Here is a 19,882-nt window from a genome sequence, read left to right on the forward strand (position 1 = left end):
CTAACAGTCAGGAAGTTTTTCCTGATGTCCAGCTGGAATCTGGCTTCCTTTAACTTGAGCCCGCTATTCCATGTCCTGCACTCTGGGAGGATCAAGAAGAGATCCTGGCCCTCCTCTGTGTGACAACCTTTTAAGTATTTGAAGAGTGCTATCATATCCCCCCTCAATCTTCTCTTCTCCAGGCTAAACATGCCCAGTTCTTTCAGTCTCTCTTCATAGGGCTTTGTTTCCAGACCCCTGATCATCCTGGTTGCCCTCCTCTGAACACGTTCGAACCTGTTTGAACCTGCCTATTCAGCTCTTTGAAGGTCCTGGAGGTCCACTATTAAATCTGTTCAATTCACAGTCATGAGAGATGTCTTTTGGGCCCATATTTGTGGAACTCCCTCCCATGGGTCATGCAAATGGGCCCTTCAATGCAGTTTTTAAACAGGCCTTAAAGAACTACTTGAATGAGCCTCATGTGGCGCAGAGCGGTAAAGCAGCAGTTTCTGCAGCTGAAACTTTCCCCACGGCCTGAGTTTGATCCCAGGGGAAGCTGGTTTCAGGCCGCCGGCTCGGGTCGACGCAGCCTTCCATCCTCCCGAGGTCAGTAAAATGAGTACCCAGCTAGCTGGGGGAAAGGTAATCACGGCCGGGGAAGGCAACGGCAAACCACCCTGCTATAAGGCCTGCCAAGAAAACGTCAGCGAAAGCTGGCGTCCCTCCAAGAGTCAGTAATGACTCAGTGCTTGCACCAGAGGTTCCTTTCCTTTCCTAAAGAACTACTTATTTCAGGTTGCGTTAAAAGGTTTATCAGTTTGCTGGTTGAAATGGTTTTAAATTGCTTTTAGCTCATCCATAATGCTATATTGTTGGCCAGTGTATTGCTTTAGACTGCTGCTTTTTAATGTTTTTTTAAGTGATTATTTTCTTTAAATTATTTTCTTTAAATGTGAGTTTATATTTAGGCTAGCTATGTATTCTGTGCTCGCTAAAACAAAACAAAAAAACCCATCCTGGTTTATAACAACAATAAGCAACAGAAATGAAAGAGAAGGATTGTAACTAAAATTAGAATAAGAACTTACAGAACAATCCTATACTTGAGTTCTTCCAGTTAAGAGTTTGGTGAAAGCCCCACCATGCCAACAGAATGCCAGATATGCCACAGACACTTAAGAATATATATTATTTTATTTATTAAATTATATCCCACCTTCCCGCTTATCCCCTCCTTTCCCAGGGTGAATTGGTATCGGATACGGTGGCCTTTCTCCCAGTGTAGCAGTGGCATATCTCTAACCCTTGCCTAATTGGTGAATAGTATTGCTCTGTCGGAATTTTTGGAGAAAAAACTTTGAAATTTTGAAACTATCACAAACAGAGGGGCTTTTAGTCATTAATTTTCATTGATTAAAATGGTACCAGTGATTAAAAATGCAGCAACCTTTATAAAAACTGTGCTTTTTGGTTGTGTGTGTAGTTCTTGGCTTAGAAATACCAATATAAAAATGTAATCAGGTTCCAACTGCACAAAAAAGTTGAGCACTGATTTCAGAATAATATTTCCAATTATATATGCTTACGTATATAATCGGACTCAGGACTGGCAAGGCTGCGCATAGGACTGGTGAGAGAAGGGAAGAGAAAAGGGGGAAGAGGAACGTTCTACCATCCACAGCAGCCTGCTGCTCGTTGCCCGCGGACTGCAACTGCCACCTCCCAGCCAACTTTCCTGGTGCTGGCCGGTTGCTGATTGCAGAGTGGAGACACCTGCCAAAGTTCTCTCCAGCCAATTAGAGTGAGATTTGAACTCATGGTGTTACTCCCCTCCTGCAAGGGTGGGGGACCCATTCAGATGGTCTGCTCCAGGAGACTGATGGAATCCAATGGATTCCTGAATGCTCTTGGGGATTTTCCAGTGTAGAGAGATGGTGATCCAGCCGGGGCCCTAGCCTCACTGTGGAACAGTGAGATGCAGAGGACCACTGACTTGATTGCACCTGAGTGCCCTCTTCAGCTCTGTAGAGCCCGCTCTGCTCCTTGGTATACTAAGGACTTGTGGTCAATGAAGCAGGCTGGACGTCGGCTAGTGCACAAGTGGTGTAAGACTCGAAGTGAAGATGATCGAGCATGCTCTAGAGTGCATAATCGTGTCTATTGTGTGGCAACGCAGGAAGCAAAGAAGTCTTATTTTGCTGCCTCCCTTGAGTAACCATTCAGCGGAGCTCTTCTTGGTGGTCTGGGGCTATTAACACCTTCTGCAGCAAATGGGGCCTTGGCCCCATCAAGGACCCGCTGTGACCTTTTTGTATTGCACTTTGAGGACAAAATCGCTTGTCTCCGCAACGAGCTTGACGCTGTTGTTAGTGCAGCTCCAATTGAGGTGTCGGATCAGTTCCAGTTAGTGCGGCCTAATGATGTGGAGAAGGTGCTTGCAGCAATGCGACCAACCACTTGCAGTCTTGATCCTTGACCCTCCTGGCTTATAAAATCAAGCTGAGGGGGTTTGACTGTGTGGGTCCAGGGGGTGATAAATGCTTCCCTTCAGGAAGGGGTGGTCCCTGCTCTCCTTAAGGAGGCAGTAGTGTGATCACTCCTGAAGAAACCCACCCTGGACCCGATGGTACTAGACAACTACCGCCCAATCGCAAACACCCCCTTTTTAGGGAAGGTACTTGAGAGGGTTGTGGTGGAGCAACTGCAGGCACTCTTGGAGGATACTAATTATCTAGACCCATTCCAGTCTGGGTTTCGATCTGGTTACAGGACTGAATCAGCCTTAGCCGCCCTGATGGATGACCTTTATCAAGAGAGGGACAGGGTGAGTGCAACCCTGTTAATTCTGCTTAATCTCTCATTAGCTTTTGATACCATTGACCATGGTATTCTCCCTGGATCGCCTTCGTGGGATGGGCATCAGAGGCACTGTGTTACAGTGATTCTGATCCTTTCTATGGGGTCATTTTCAGAGAGTAACATTGAGTGACCATTCCTTGACCCCTTGGCAATTGAACTATGGGGTACCACAGGGCACCATCTTGACTCCAATCTTATTTAATGTCTATATGAAGCCACTGGGAGCGGTCATTCGGGGATTTGGAGCTAAATGCCATCAATATGCTGATGACACACAGCTCTATCTCCCTGTGACAACTGAATCAGGTGAGGTCCTGTACTAGATTCAGTAATGGGCTGGATGAGGGCCAATAAACTGAAACTAAATCCTGGGAAGACGGAAGCTCTTGAGTGGTTCCTGAGTCCGGGAGATAAGCTCATTGCCTGTTCTGGATGAGGGTGCACTCCCTCTGAAAAGATCAGGTTCGTAATTTGGGAATACTCTTAGATCCATCTCTGTCACTGGAGGCTCAAGTGGCCACAGTAGCTCAGAGTGCCTTTTACCAGCTTCGGCTGGTTCGCCAGCTGTGGCCTGTCATAGACAGGGATAGCTTGGCCACGGTGGTACAGGCATTGGTAACCTCAAGATTGGATTACTGCAATGCGCTCTATGTGGGGCTGCCCTTAAAGCTGCTGGAGCTAGTGAAGAATGCTGCAGCTCAGCTGTTGTCCAGAGCTCCCCTTTTCTAGTATGTAACTCCTTTGCTCAGGGAACTGCACTGGCTGCCTATTCCCTACCAGGCCAGGTTTAAGGTTCTTGTACTAGTGTACAAAGCCTTAAACAACTTGGGACCGGGATACCTGAAAGAGCACCTTCTCCTCTATCCTGTTTCCTGGGGCGTAAAGGCCTAGTCAGAGACCAAAACACAGTCAATCCAGTCCAAGGTCATATCGGAGAGTTCCACCAGTGGGATGAGAAACAGAGGTGGCGTTTCGGATAAAGTCCAATCCGAAAGTCAGGAGCCAGAAGGTCATGGAGCCAAACATCAAGCTGGTCAGGGTTGTCCAAGAGAGAGTCGTCCAGGAGTGAGCTGAGGGTTTGGTAGTCAGGATGTCGCCAAGGAAGTGTGCCAGGAAGCCGAGGAGCTGGCAATTTGTCTTCAGCAATGTGTGACGGGGGCGAGGCTGTTTATAGCCAGCCATTAATCAGGCTTAGCTGCCTCATTAGAGCCAGGGGGAGTATTTAAATTCCCTGCACACTTTCCTCAAATTTTCCCTTTCTTCTGTTCCAGCTGCTTGCTCTTCCTTTGCTGCACAGGATTTATTATGTCCAGCTCTGCCTCCAGCAGCTGTGGAATTCCAGAAATGCTGGAGATGCCAGGCTGCTCTTCTGTCTCTTGTAACTGTGCAATGTTGTCTTGTGAATCTTCCAACCCTCCACATACTTCTGGCTGAGGCATAATTAACTGGCTCTCTCCCTCTTCCTCCAAGGAGGAATCCCCCTCAAGGTGAGGCATGACATCCCCTACCAACCTGCCCGATCATTGAGGTCATACAAGGGCATGCTCCTGGTGCTTCCACATAGACCTGTCATCTGATTGGAGTCCACCAGGGGAAGAGCCTTCAGGGTGGTAGCCCCCCTCCTATGGAATTCTCTGCCTCTGGAGGTCAGGCAGACACCAACTTTGTATTCCTTTTGGTGTCTCCTGAAAACATTGTTGTTCCAGGAATCCTTCCCTTGATAACCAGCCATGGTTCACTTTGCATTTTGCTTCTTTTAAAAATCTAATTTAATGTGTTTTTATATAATATATATATATATATATATATATATATGCTTAACATCAGGAAATATGTGAACTGGAAGAAAAGCTCTCAAAGGTGAAAAAAGAGTTTAACCAATGGTCAGAAATAATGACATTATAAACAATTCAGGCAAAGAGCTCTAAGGGACATTGTAGTAAGGTATGAACCTATTTTAAACTTTGCACTAAAACTGGATATGGGCCCCTAAATCAGTCCAGGACACAGGATTAAGTGATGACTATGCTAGTAAACATGAGAATAAATTGTGCAATTTCCCAGAAACTATTCAGCAGAAACAAACATTAATGATACAACGCAATGCAAACTGAAGACAGTTGTATAAACTAGCATGAAAAGTTAAAGACACCAAAAAGAAAAAGTTCAACCTGCTCACAAAAAGGCTGGAGGTTTATCCGGACTGGGAAGGTATAGCAGCTTGTCTCCTTGTATCTTTCGCATTTCTCAAAGTTGAAGTTAAATCTCAAGAGGGAGACCGTGAGAAATGGAGGCAACTTGCGTAGTTTAGCGGACTGTAAAATGATCAAAATGTTTTTAAGAAGGTGTCCGTATTTTAAAGACACAGTAATATGTGTTTTCTTGCTATCCAATTTGGCTTTAATTGATTTATATTACTTAGAACAACATGAAAAATAATATCCTGCTTTGTTAAACTAAAGACTAACTGTGTTTTCTCCATGATCAACGAGAAAATGGAGCCCATGTTATTTAACCAGAATAAAAAATCCTTCTGAGAATAGCTGGAGTTTAGCAGCAGAATCCAATGGGCACTAATGCCATGCCAATTACCTTATGTTCCACTGATTCTGTTGTGCAAGCAGTCCCACTGATTCTGCTACAAGTAATACATTTGTTTTCCTGCCTTTTACTTTGTATTTTATTGCTGTTCTTATATTTGTATTTTAGTGCTGTTAGCCAGCTCCAGCACCAATTGGTGGAAAGGCGGGTTACTAGGAGTAAGGCAGAATGCACCGCACAAATTTCAAAAGAGATATTAGTCTAGCATGCATTTTGCAACATACAAGCAGAAATAAACAAGTAAAATCTATAAACCAAAACTTAACAGATTTTGTTTCCAATCAACAAAAAAATTTTGTAAGAGAACATCTTTAGAATGTACTGGATATATTAAGTTAAAATCGAACCATATTTTTACAACCAGGTAAAACTTGGCCTTATTTTAAGATTGTAAAGTATATTGTGGAGATGATACATGTAAATAGTACCTTTGTGGCTTCAACCAGTTTATCGCATGCTCCACATCGATACAGATTCTCTCTCTCAAAATGTTCTTCTTCCACATACATATTCCACAAGGCTTCTTCCAAACCAGATACATCCTTGACAGCAACTGTTAAGTCCAAGAAATCTTCCTACAAAGTGGTAGGGGGAGGGGGAGAGAGAGAAAGCTCATTTAAAATATATTTTGAAGACAACACAGGAATATTATATATAGACATATGCCTGATTTAAAAAATGTCAATATAAAGATGATACGAGCCAGAGACTATGCAGTGCCAAGAAACTTCAGTCCAGGACTGTGAGATAAACCTCCGTATCTCACAGTAGTGGGACTCACTGTAATACTTGATCTCAAATGTTAGAATTGGGGTCAGAAGTGGGAACAGCTACTTTAAAAACAAAACAATATTTTAAAAGCCTTCTCTTTAAACTTTTTAAATATTCATTTTAGAATGTTTTAATAAAATACAACAACACATTATAATTATAGTATGCTATGAAGATTCCCACTCAGCTGTGCGGTCACTATGTTCAAGTACCCACTACTGAAATATTTATTTTATTTTATGTTTAGGTGTTGCTAAGTAACTTTAAGATCCTCAAGTACAGCTGAATTAATTAAGAATGTAATCCTATGGATTGCACTCCTAATAGACAGAGAGCTCCACCTATCCTATGTCCTACCAGCAAGAGTCAGACAGGGTGAGAGCAGGATAGAGACAATTTCACCACCATTCAAAATACAGAAAGCAGCTAGACAGGCCTCTGAACCCATCTAGCTGACTCGCCTTGCGGTTATACAGATACTGCCTATCTCAGCCTCTCCTCTCCCTGCCCAGCAACATGCCCCCTTTGCACCTTCTCCAACTTCTCTTATGCCCTCATATGAGAAGCCTTCTGTAGCAGTTGGGAGGGGTGGGGGAGGGAAGGCCCACAACAGTGCCTCCTTCTCCTCGCTCGTAGTTCTGGCTGTGGCGGAGGAGATTCCCCAGGATCTTATGGCACTTCGGACACTGTCTAGGGGCCATGGGATTGCTCTCTAATTTGCTGAAAAACCTTTAAATTATTTTGGAATTAGTACAAATCAAACATTTCCAAAGACTTAATTCTAATTAAATGTTAAAATAAGATGTGAAAAAAATCATAGTATTTTTCTGAGCACATAAAAACAGTCTGAGGGCATCAAGAAATCTAAGAATACAAAATGCTCAGGCTAACCCACTCTTCAGCCCACTAAGGTGACAACCAGAAGGCTGAAAAGAAGGGTAACTTATACTGCAGTCATCTTTGTGAACAGCAAATTCACAATACTTCACCTTATCCACTACAGTAGGCAGCTCCCATTTTCTCATAAATGAAGCTGATTACAATTACAAAAGAAGAACAAATAAGGAAGAAAATTTAGGATACTCCAGGTTAGCTCCTTCAATTTTCAGCCTGCTAAGCTTGTCACCAGATAAACTTTTAAAGGTGGAAGCATAAAACTTGTAAAGTAATGGCAATGTAGTCCTGTTAGGAAAGCAAAGTACAAATTTTAATCCTCTTGAAATTGCTCCATTCAGCTATCTATTCTACAAATTTCCATGTGAGCAGAAGAATTTATAGTATTTTAAAAATAATTAAGGGTTGTATGTATTCAATGGTTGTGTGAGTAGAAGGCAGCTCATGTAACCAATCTTAAAATCCTTCCGCCCAGTTTTAGGAAATTTCCCCTCGCTCTTCAGCCCTGTAGGATACAGTTCACACTGTTCCAGGATGCCCTGCCATTGATCTTCTAGAGAGATCTTTCAGTGGTACAGGGGGAAAGAGCAAATGGGTTGTGTGGGCTGCCTCCCTAAGCATGATACACTAAATATAACCTTAGAAACTATAAATCAGATCTTTGAAAATCTTCTATGGTTAGGCATGTAAGCACATGCAATTCAACTAAAAGAGGCAACATAGTATATTCAGAGAGTCACTAGCTGCTTCTGTATCATAGAGGGAACACAGTTCTGGAACTTGCCTATGGATTTACCTGTCTCTCACTGACATTCTTGCACTCTTTGCAAACAACCTGATTAACAACTGTCCCATGGTATAGCTGGTTTATAAGGTTATGGCCAGAAGTCCCCACAAGGGAGGTTTCTAAAGCACTGAATAGAATCCGATTTAACTCCTGGACATCATGTTGCCTCATTTCCTGAAAGATATCAGAGACAAAAAAAGCATTGTTTTAAAAAAGTTGAAAATGAAGAATTTTCCTCTTCGTTTTAAAACAAAAACAATAAACTTTACAGGACAGGCATCTGTGACACAGCCTACTAAACAGGTTGTTTCCAAATGCAACATCTGCCTCTTGACAAATGATTCATTTAAACGTAACTGACCTGGAGACTTTGATCAGTCGGCAATACAACAGATGCCTGCACATCACAGTACTTCCAGTTAGGGAGTAATGCAGAAGGGAGAAAAGTCAGATTGTAATATAATACAATATAATATAATATAATATACAGTAATATAATGGCTCAGATATTACCCAAGTTGCTAGAAAACAGAACAAATGTGCTTTGAAGCCTGGCTACAAAGTCCACATATGCACAGAGTTTTTTTAGAACAGGCCCTAAGACACTTGGGCCCTAAGACACAGTGCACCACACTTATAAATACCATTGCTATGTCTACTCTGCAGAACTTTGTGAAACTTCTGTATTTAGTACTGCCTTGGAATTTATAATGTGCCATGCCATACAGCTTCCTACCAGCTTGGACAAAGATCATGGGAGAAGCAAGTATCATAATGTACTTCTGAAACTCCTCATCTTGATGATGCAGATCTTTAATAAATGATCTTTGCAACAAACAAACAAACAAAATTATAATAGAAACATTTGTGAAATAACATAATGGTGTCAAATCTGCAGTTTTCATTTTGTTTTTTAAAACGAAAATCAAACAGAAAAAATATGATCAATGCTATATAACACTTGAATTCTATATTGTACCTCGTTACTACTCCATCCAAAACTATCAGTGAGGTCTGTTGTGGATGCAGCATGTTGATCTAAGAGCAAAAGCTGGGCAAACAACCGTTGCAGCTGTAATGGGATTATTCGAACCTAAACAAAAATGACAATATACTTTAAGAAGCTATTTTAATGATTAAAACCTGCTTATTGATTAGCATTTAGCATTGAAGAGGAAACTAACCAACATCCTCCCAAAAATATATGGCATGATTCAGCCAATGTTCAACGTTAGGCAGAATGCAAGCCCACTTGCACGATAGGACTTTCTTCTCCCCTACAGAACCCCTGTACATTCCAGAATCAGCTCCAGAAAGTCTCCAATCCTCCAGAGCAGGTTTTGGCAGTGTAGAAAAGGGGAAGGGAAATTGCACACACACATGCAGTTCCACTTTCAGATACTGCTCTATTAGCAGAAAGCCTTCACTAGATTCTACCAATTGATTTCAATGGGAGAGAATTAAGCACAGTTTTTTCTTACATTACTATCGGTCGGACTGATGTCTGCCTAATTTTGGCTGGTCATGCTTTTAGTGAATTGCACTTTAAATTGTTTCGCTCATATTCTATAGCCAAGTGAGCATTTTTTAGTTTCCAAATGCTATATTACAGCTTCGTTTCAATGAAGAGTAAGTTAATTATTGCATATAAATTTGGCCAGTTGGTAAGATCTCTTTATAATAATAATTTTAGAAACAACTCTACCAAATTAATTTTGCTCAAACCCAATATATAATTGCCTTTCTTAAAAATAAAAATGTTAGGGGACAATTCAGGCCCTCCGAACTCATGAATACATGCACAGTTCCTGGTACTCAGGGCCATGAAGGCATTGATAGAGAATTTCCCTTGCATGCACTAACTCTACATGCACAAGGCAATTAATGTGGAGACAGAGTAGATCTTCCCTTCAAACCATAAGTAACTGTTTCTTAGTGTTTCATAGAGCCTATCCATGCCAGAAGGCATTTAGGGAAATTTTCACCCAAACACATTTAGCTGCAAATTTTGCTGATGCATTCCTCCTGGTTTCTGAAAGATGTTCTTATGAACAATGTAAATTTTGTATTGAAATTTGTCCTCCTTCCACAGAGTTAGAGGATTAAATGCTTAGGGTGTGATCTTTGAAGACTGAAAGCAAACTGAAAAGCTCAGGGAATGACGTAGTTCCGTTTCCTAATGTATGGCATAAATTTGTCATCCACTCTTTCTACACTGCTACAAACACCAAGAGGAATGTTTAACAGTGGTGCAGGTCAGCTTCATGGCAGCTGCTAGACCATACACTGGCAGTTTATCTTTTTCTCTCTTCCCATTCCACGTCTTTTTTATGCTGGACCTCCAGAAATTCAAACAACGTATCTATGCTTCCAGTCCTTTGTCTGCTAGAAAGCTCTTCTGTAGCCCTCTACTTGTTTATCTCTTTCTCTTTCCTATAAGCCTAGGCAAGATCTATCCATCCTTTTTATTGTTGAATCCTTTATTATTTATAAACATCAGTAATAACTGCCCAGATGCAATTTTAAAAAGCCTCTACCTAGCAGTTGTATTTCTAGCTCTCTTCTTAAAATTTACTGGACTGGAAAACAACACTAATAGAACAGAAAAAAAAATGAATGCATCACTGTAAATACTTTCGATGCCCCAAATATGGTTCTAAGAACTACCTTGAAGCCAAGGCATCAGAATCATACTGAAAGATCCTTGCTCTGTGGCTTAGATGAGTGCCTGAAATAAAATGCATATCACCTGCCATCCATGATAAAAACCATACTTATTTATGAATTGATTAAAGCAGAGGATAATTCAAGTAGAACTGAAAACCTTTGACTCAGGCTTATTGCTGTCCTCCAAAGAACCAAGTTCTTCAGGGCCTATGGAAAACAATGCATCTGTAATGAAAAGAGAGAAATAGCAAGATTGTTTTTCATATGAACATTTATGCACAATTGAACAAACGATAATGTTTTGGGGAAAACACACAACACACGTAAATTTTGTTTAAATCAAGAAATGTATATTTCTCTCGCAGACATGAACACACATTTTGGGTACCATATTCTCCCTGAACTAAATGAGGTAACAGTATTAAGAACTACACGATTGGAACCATAGTGTTAAACAAAAAATGGAAAAAATGCTATTCTAAAATGTCAATAGACATATTCGTCAACATCCAGGTATGTAGGGCTTGGCTACATCACTAAGTAGACACAAAAAGAGTGCACAGCACTCAACCACATATAAACCAAACAGACAACAGTTATAATGTGTTAACAACGTTTTCGTAAGATTTTTTCACCATATTCACACTTATTTCATAAAGATCACATTCAAATATTTTTAAAACATAATTTCTTCATTATATGGGTGTTTATCCAGCATTTATATATTTTCCAAACAGACAATTATAATGTGTCCATAACTTATTCACACATTTTTTTCAACATAGGTCATGTCTTCACTATGCAGATATTTATCCAGAATAAATATGGATTATCTATATAGATATTTATCCAGTGGATATATATTTTAACAGGTTTCATAAATCCTGCTTTTGCATTTGCTTCGTCAGAAAAAAATGTTCTTTTTGGGCTAAAGCAGTGGATATATAAACAGGGTCATATCCTCCAGATAAAGCAGTCACTTCATCCACCCGTATAAAGCTATCCAGCACATAAAATATACATGCGCTGGATAAATATCTAAATTTAGATATTTGTTAACTTTTGTTGTATAACCAGGACTCTTTTTGTTTTGTTTTTTAAGTTAAAGCCTTTGTATCTTTCATTTTGGCAAAGTTACAATCCTTAGACTCCCCGGGTTACAATCCATTCCAAACAGAAAAAGACAATACACAAAACACATTTTTCTTGATTATTTACTGGGTTCAATAACTGGCAATGTAAACTAGATTACAGTGTATGAAATAATACAAAAAATGTGGTATTTAGATCGTTATTTTTAAATTTTAATTTTAAGATACTATACCTCTAAATTCTGGTGTGAAGAGCAAGGTTTGAAGAAGTGAGTTAAGATAGCAGGTTCCACCCTGGTTTTTTATTCCACTTAAATTGGTGTTTTCCCTGGGAACTGGGGGCTCAGCATCTTTCAGGCTTGACGTGGGTTTCCCACGTTGATTGTTTGACAAAAAGGAGAAGTCTTCATCAAATAAGTCCCCAAACATTGTAAATTCACAACACAGCCCTTTAAAGAAAAGAAATGTTTTCAAAAAACCTTTTACCACAATGTCTTGCATTTTCATAAATTATATTATCTTGGTGGTATCTAAAAAATAAAACCACAAGAGAGACACTTATGCAATATATGCCGATTGAAAGCAGTCAATTATAAAATTAGATATCTAGAAATGAATATAGCTCTAAGAAATTGGGACACAGAATCTTCCAGCAACATAGAGGGGGAGGGGAGAAACTTAGGGGGAGACGAGAAAGGGAGGGGGGAAATGGTAATTAGGGATGTGCTCCGCTTCTAATCGGACCGGCAAATTAGAAGCGGAGCAGGGTGCTTCGCCTCCCCTTAAGGCGGAGGCGAAGAGGATTGGGGGGCCGGCGGAGCGTGGCAAAGAGGATCGAGGTGAAGGCGGATCCTTCGCCTCGATCCGGAGCTCCGCCGGAAAGGTAAGTGGGGTTTACCGGGCCCTGCCGCTGTCACTGTCGCCCATGCGACGACAGCGGCAGGGCCCGGTAAACCCCGCCTCCTCTCCCTTACCTGCCTCCATCCGCGGTCCCTCGGCTTCTTCAATTGAGCCCGCGGTTCAACCATGAAGTCTAGGCCGCACTTGCGGCCCAGACTTCCTGGCTGAACCGCGGGCTCAATTGAAGAAGCCAACGGACTGCGGACGGAGGCAGGTAAGGCCCCCCTCCCCCTTGGTCCCTTACTGGGCTCTGCCGCCGTCGCCGCACGGGCGGTGACGGCGTCAGGGCCCAGTAACCCCCCCCCGCCCTCCTCTCCCCTACCTGCCTCCGTCCGCGGTCCGTCAGCTTCTTCAATTGAGCCCGCGGTTCAACCAGGAAGTCTGGGCCGCACGGGCGGCGACGGAGGCAGGGCCCGGTACCCCCCCGCCCTTCTCTCCCGGCCTTACCTGGCACCACTCCCCTCCACTGCGGAGTTCCGATTCGGAGCCGGAGCTCCGCGGTGAAGAGGAGTGGAGTATGGGCGGGGCGGAGCGAAATTTTCGGATCGGCCCGCGGGGCAGAGCGGGGGGTCCGTGCACACCCCTAATGGTAATAATTAGTTTGGGATATTAAAAAAAAAGAAAGAGAAAAAATAAAGAGATACAGCAACACCTAGTGGTTGGTATAATTATAACAGTTTATTTATTTATTACATTTTAATACCGCCCAATTGCCGAAGCTCTCTGGGCGGTTCACAAAAATTAAAAACCATAATAAAACAACCAACAGATTAAAAACACAAATACAAAATACAGTATAAAAAGCACAACCAGGATAAAACCACACAACAAAAATTGATATAAGATTCAAATACAGAGTTAGAACAGTAAAATTTAAATTTAAGTTAAAATTAAGTGTTAAAATACTGAGAGAATAAAAAGGTCTTCAGCTGGCAACGAAAGGAGTACAGTATAGGCACCAGGCCGACCTCATTCCACAGCCAGGGTGCCACAGCGGAGAAAGCCCTCCTAGCAGCCACCTGCCTCACTTCCTTTGGCAGGCGCTCACGGAGAAGGACCCCTGTGGATGATCTTAAGGTCCGCGCAGGCACATATGGGAGGAGGCGTTCCTTCAAATAACCTGGCCCCAAACCGCTTAGGGCTTTGAATGTCAATACCAGCACTTTGAATCGGGCCCGGACCTGGACTGGCAGCCAATGAAGTTGTAGAAGGACTGGCGTGATATCTCGCCGGCCAGTGCGTTAGTAAACGTGCTGCCCTGTTTTGTACCAGTTGAAGTTTCTGGACTGCTTTCAAAGGTAGCCCCACGTATAATGCATTGCAGTAATCCAAAGAAGAGGTTATCAGAGCATGGATAACTGTAGCTAGGCTCTCTCTCTCCAGATAAGGACATAAATGGTATATCAGCCTGAGCTGATAAAAGGTGCTCTTTGCCACTGAGTTCACCTGTGTCTCAAGTGACAGTTCTGGATCCAACAGCACCCCCAAACTACAGACCCAATCCTTTAGGGGGAGTGCAGATCTCTTGTCTTGGTTGGTAACTTTTCCTATTTCTTGAAAATCTTATCTCCAAACTGCCTAACTTTTCTACATTCCCCTCGCATATGAATTTGGGTTCCATTATTTTCACATCCTCTCCAAAACAAAGGCGACTGATTCCTATAGATTTTTCTCAGCCTCACAGGTGTCAGATATCACTTTAAGACTAATTTTAACACACCTTTTATTCTTGTGGATATTGTTTGAAAGGGGAATCTCTCTCTCAAAAAAAATTCCCATTCTCCATTCACAATCTTCTCTTCAATGTCTTTTCCCCATCTCTGTTTTATTGTTCCATACCCCCTAATCTCCTGCTTTATTAAGATTCTGCATGTTTGTGTTATTATGTAATTGTCTCCTACTTTGTAATTGTCTATAAATTTTGTGTCATTATGTAATTGTCTCCTACTCTGTAATTGTCTATATTTTCCCCCGTTCTGTTAAGTCTCTTGTGCTTTGCCTTATTATTTTTCTGATTCTTGTAACTCTACTAATTTGCATCCCTGCAATCCATGAGTTTCCTGTATTTTGTGTACGGTTCCTCCATATTTCCTGTTATGGGATGTTGCTGTTCATAAAAAAATTCACATTTGTGTCAGTCCTATTTCTTTCAACTTATTTTCAGCTATAGCTTTCCCTTTTATAACAAAGTCTGGATGTGCCCAAATTGGTGTTAATGGTGAGATCCCTGAAATGTCATACTTTCAATACTCCTTTTATTGTACTTCCTTTGTTTCTCATTTGTTGTTTTATATATTTTCTACTATAAAACATATTCTTTTAGATACTTTATACTGTTAGTTTTACCCTACCCTGTGCCTGTTTACCCTACCCAGTGCCTGTTTGCATTCCCTTCCCCTCCTTATTGCTTTACTATGATTTTAGTAGAATGTAAGCCTATGCGGCAGAGTCTTGCTATTTACTGTTTTATGCTGTACAGCACCATGTACATTGATGGTGCTATATAAATAAATAAATAATAATAATAATAATGGAGTGAACCACATCTAAAAACATATTACGATACATATCAATTAAGACATCTATTAACAATAATAAAGAGGAGATTACAAAATGGGTAGAAATAGAAAGGTAACCGATGGAATTAAAGGAAGAAGAAATACAGAATATGTTTTATAGTAGAAAACATATAAAACGATAAATGAGAAACAAAGGAAGTACGATAAAAGGAGTATTGAAAGTATGGCATTTCAGAAAAGAGAATAAGGGTGTAATAACACAAATATACATAAAACAAATATAAGACATTGAAGAAAAGATTGAGGATGGAGACTGGGAATTTTTTTTTGAGAGAGAGATTCCCCTTTCAAACAATATCCACAAAAATAAAAGAAGGTGCATTAAAATTAGTCCTGAAGTTTCACAGGTATCTGACACCTGTAAGGCTGGCAAAAATCAATAGGAATCTGTCACCTTTGTGTTGGAGAGGAATGAAAATAATGGAACCCAAATTCATATGTGGTGGGAATGTAGAAAGGTTAAGAAGTTTTGTAGAATGTAGAAAGGTTAAGATTTTCAAGAAATAGGAAAAATTACTGACCAAGAGATTTGTAAAACACCAGTTAGCTTTATTGAATATGTATGTTAAAGAAAATAGAAAAATAAAAGAAAAAGTATTAATTGGATTCTTGTTGACCGCCACAAGGCAATTAATAGCAAGTAATACTACCCTGGAATAGAAAAGAAAATGAAAGACATAAGAAGAAAAACTCTGAAATAGACCAAGCATTGGGAGGGAACGGGTAAGGATTTTGAATTACTATTAATGTGTTTCATTTTTGTTTTTTCTCACTATATCTTACTTTGAAAACTCAAAAAGAAAAAGAAAGGAAAGGGAAAAAAAAGAAATGAATATATTTCTTTGTTAATCAGCTTGTTAATGAGTGATGGACATTACTGCCATTAACACTGGGTGGAAGACATCAATCGCCTATAATAAATTTCAAAGAGACTGTCCTTTTGCTGTTTCATACACATAAGAAAAAAAATCTTCCAAAAACTTCAATTAAGCTTACACATAGTTCTCTAAGATAAATATTAGCAACAAAAGTAGTCAGTTAACAGACCATTTAAGAAAGGTGACTTGGCTACACCACATTTTAACGGCATAGGAATACTATAAATCAGAGCAAGTTTGGGCATAAAAAAAAAGTTATCATATATGGCATGTATACCCTTTCAGAAATGTATTTCCAATTACAAATTTGGTAAACTTCATTTAGCAATGTATGGTCCCACAAAATAGGGCAATTCTATGCAATGAGCCTCTTACATGATGGTTATCATTATACAGACCTCATCATGTGGAAGCAAATGGATTGATGACTATAGACGTCTATTTTAACAAGTGGTAACTTACAAAAGTGTACATTTAACTACTTGTTAAATTAATTTTACAGGCCCCTTCTTTAATAGATTAAGTGCAAATGCAGGGCAACTCCCTTATTTATCTGCTTATTGATGTGACATTACATATACACTTACTACAAGGTAATTAGCTACCGGGAAGTAGCTAATTTAGCAGGAAGGCAATTAGCACACCAGGGAAAGAATGAGACCAATGACCAAGATACTGGGCCGGTTCACATGGGCCTTAGCTAGACCTAAGGTTTATCCCGGGATCGTCCCGGGGTCATCTCTGTTCATGAAAATGACACACAGGATATCCTGGGAGCAGGCAGGGCCAACCCCGGGATAAACCTTAGGTTTAACTAAGGCCATGATTTGACAGCTCATTAATTAAACAACTCATGGGCAGTTAGTTGTACATGGGAGAATGGATGTGGCAGCTTGCCTGCCAGTTCCATATTTGCTGAGCAACCCACAATTGAATCCTTTGTAGGCTGTTTAGCATGTTGTCTGAACTCAGGGCACTGGATTGTTTAGGGTCTAAACAACCAAGCGGGTAAGCCAATAACAAGCCAACACTCCAGGTTTGGATGACACACTAAGCAAGATACAAAGGAGTCAATCATGGATTGTTATGCAAAAACAGAAGTGGTGGGCACGCCTGACTACCCATGGGCTGTTGTGCTATATGAACCAGGTCAACGAATGGGACACTGGTTTAAAGGAAAAATCGTAAGCTGATGCAAGGTGTGGGAACTAGAAGCAGAAGCAAAGCATTTGTCCATATAAACATTCTGTGTTCCCTCATCACATATAAGCAGACTTATTGCATGAGGCACAAGTATTTTTGCGTCAAATTAACAACAACAAAAAGTGCTGGAAAGGGGGGGGGGAAGGAGTGCTAAAAAGAAATCTAAAATGCCAACCATTTTAAGACAGAGAAAACATATTCTGCCTGTGACTGAACTACTTGGCCAATACCTTCTGGGCTGTATCATTTTAGACTTTAGTTGGGGGGGGGGTTTCTCATGATGGAGTGTGACCCAATACACACACAAATTCTCCACATAGAAAACTAGATGTCAGGGGAAAGGCGTTGGTAGAATTGTTCATGTGCCAGTTTTGTGAACCCTGCTTCCAGCCTACAGAATGTTTCTCTAGAACAGTGGTTCCCAACTGGTGGTCCACGGACCCCCCACCCAGGGGGCCCGTGGCACCATTCACCTATTAGCTCTGCAAGGTCTGCATTTTAATAAAAGAAAATATGCCATCTCCCGTGCTCTGTTTGCTTCGACGGTGACGTCATGTGTGACCTGCGTGATTTAACGACTAGCTGCAGAGATTACTTCCCTGCACCTAATCCTGAAAACTCATGGATAAGGAATCCTTCTGAATGTGGTGATGTACAACTAACTATCTGTGGAAGAGCAAGATGCACTTGTTGACGTGACTTGTGATGGTTATGAACCGCCCAGAGAGCTTCGGCTATTGGGTGGTATAAAAATGTAATAAATAAATAAATAAATAAATAAAAAATCATTTAAATCATTTTTCAAAGAATATAGACTGGACCAATTCTGGGTGAAGGTTTTTCCTTTTTATAAGAAGTTAGGTGAAAAAGCTTTGAAACATCTAGTTCCCTTTCATTCCACATATCTTCGTGAACAAACATTTTCGACATTTTGTTATATGAAGAACAAGCATAGAAATCAGCTTGATGTTGATCCAGATTTGAGATTAAAAGTAGGAAATATTGAACCGGATGTGGAAAGGATTGTTCAGGACAAAAAGAGGCATGATTTCTCCCATCACATTTAGGTTTAGTAGCTGCTAGACATGTCATAATTTGTTCAATTGTAAACTAGACGGTAGTAAAATTAAATTCGTCTTTATATTCCTAACTAAATCATTGCCATTTTTGCGTGGTAATATCACAATTTTTATGGCCTACTTTTTAGTATACCTAAAATCCTTCGCTTATTAGGGGCTACCCCATATTTTCTCCAAGAAATTGCTTTGTACAGGTAACTACCATACAGATAACAAAATTTTCAGAAGTAGGGAGTCCATGGCTTGGCATTTGAAAAACAAGGGGTCTGCAGTACTTAGCTAATTGGGAACCACTGCTGTAGAATACGGGGTGGGAGCAAAACCTCTGGGCAGGCAGACGATGAGGCTAAAAAAAACCTTCTTCCTGCCAGGCTAGTTTTCTACGCGAAGGGAAGCGCTTTCTACGCAGCCACACGAACCCTCCTACGCCCGCTCTTGAGGTGTTGAAGCACCGGCACAGGTTGGGGAAGTCGGGCCCGCCGTGAGGGCATCCGTGGCACGCGTCTTGCGAGGGGAGAGAAAATCACGGCGAAATCTGTCGAAATCTTCGACACTTCGGCGAAGTCAGTCTGTGGGAGGCTGCAAGAGCTCCGGCCGCAACCACAGAGAGAGAGACTGAGGGGGAGAGGAAGGAAGGGGGCTCCGGGCGCGGGCCGAGGTAAGAGCAGCTGCACCCGCCTCGCCCCCTCCCCACCCCCCCACCCCGTTTTATGAGGCGAAGGGAGGCCGTTGGGGCCTCGCCCCCCCTCAGCCCAGGGACGCCTGAGGCGACAGACGCACCCCGCATCCCGCCGCAGCGCCGCCCGCTCTCGAACCTCCCCCCCCCCTTCGCCATTTCTCTCCCACTCACAGCCAACAGCGCTCCGCCAACAAAACCCACCACAAGGCCGCTTTGCTTCCTCCTAGCAGGCGCCTGAACCTAGAGAGGATGCTGGGAATTGTGGTCCTTGGACCGAACGCGGGCTTTCCCCTCATCCGCGTCGGCTCAAAAGAAGGCTGGTCGCAATGGCTTGTGGGGATTGTATTTCTTTCAATACTCGCATGAAGTTACCTGCGCCGCACATCAAGGAGGACTTTTAGGGCGCGATCTTATGCATGTTTACACAGAAAAAGTCCTAATCACTCCCAGCATTCCCTACTAGCAAGTCAAAGAGTTGTACGACTTTTTTTTTCCTTTTCTGTCTAAAAACATGTCTAGGATTGTGCCCTTCAGAAAATGTTTCTTCGCCCTCAGCACCCGCCTTCACCTTCTGCTTTGTGCCCTTTTTCTTTTTTCGCTCTTCATATTTATTTATTTATTACATTTCTATACCGCATAATAGCCGAAGCTCTCTAGGCGGTTCACAAAAATTAAAATTTTATTTATTTATTACATTTTACATTTTTATACCGCCCAAACCATGAAAAGCATAATAAAACAATCAACAGAAATACAATATAAAAAGAACAACCGGGATAAAACCACACAGCAGAAATTGATATAGATTAAAATACGGAATTAAAACAGCAAAGTTTAAATTTAACTTAAATTAGGTGTTAAAATACTGAGAGAATATATATATATATATATATATATATATATATATATAAC

At 41.3% G+C, this 19,882-nt stretch overlaps 1 protein-coding gene across 4 annotated transcripts in view; it reads right to left on the reverse strand.

The window, feature by feature from the left end:
* USP40 (ubiquitin specific peptidase 40) overlaps nt 1-19,882 on the reverse strand; it is a 72,119-nt gene that overhangs the window by 45,371 nt on the left and 6,866 nt on the right. For 3 of the 4 annotated variants that reach the window (XM_063116037.1, XM_063116036.1, XM_063116038.1), the window contains 6 exons: nt 11,886-12,101; nt 10,719-10,786; nt 8,874-8,987; nt 7,904-8,068; nt 5,871-6,017; nt 5,013-5,156 (listed from right to left, as the gene is read on the reverse strand). In XM_063116037.1, coding sequence (XP_062972107.1) covers nt 5,013-5,156; nt 5,871-6,017; nt 7,904-8,068; nt 8,874-8,987; nt 10,719-10,786; nt 11,886-12,081 — 834 coding nt within the window. In that variant the 5' untranslated portion in view covers nt 12,082-12,101. Of the gene's footprint in view, nt 1-5,012; nt 5,157-5,870; nt 6,018-7,903; nt 8,069-8,255; nt 8,270-8,873; nt 8,988-10,718; nt 10,787-11,885; nt 12,102-19,882 lie in introns of those variants that run through there. The other variant, XM_063116039.1, reaches the window with a different exon arrangement.

The sequence above is a fragment of the Elgaria multicarinata genome, chromosome 2, assembly GCF_023053635.1.
Source record: "Elgaria multicarinata webbii isolate HBS135686 ecotype San Diego chromosome 2, rElgMul1.1.pri, whole genome shotgun sequence".
Classification (NCBI taxonomy): Eukaryota; Metazoa; Chordata; class Lepidosauria; order Squamata; family Anguidae; genus Elgaria; species Elgaria multicarinata.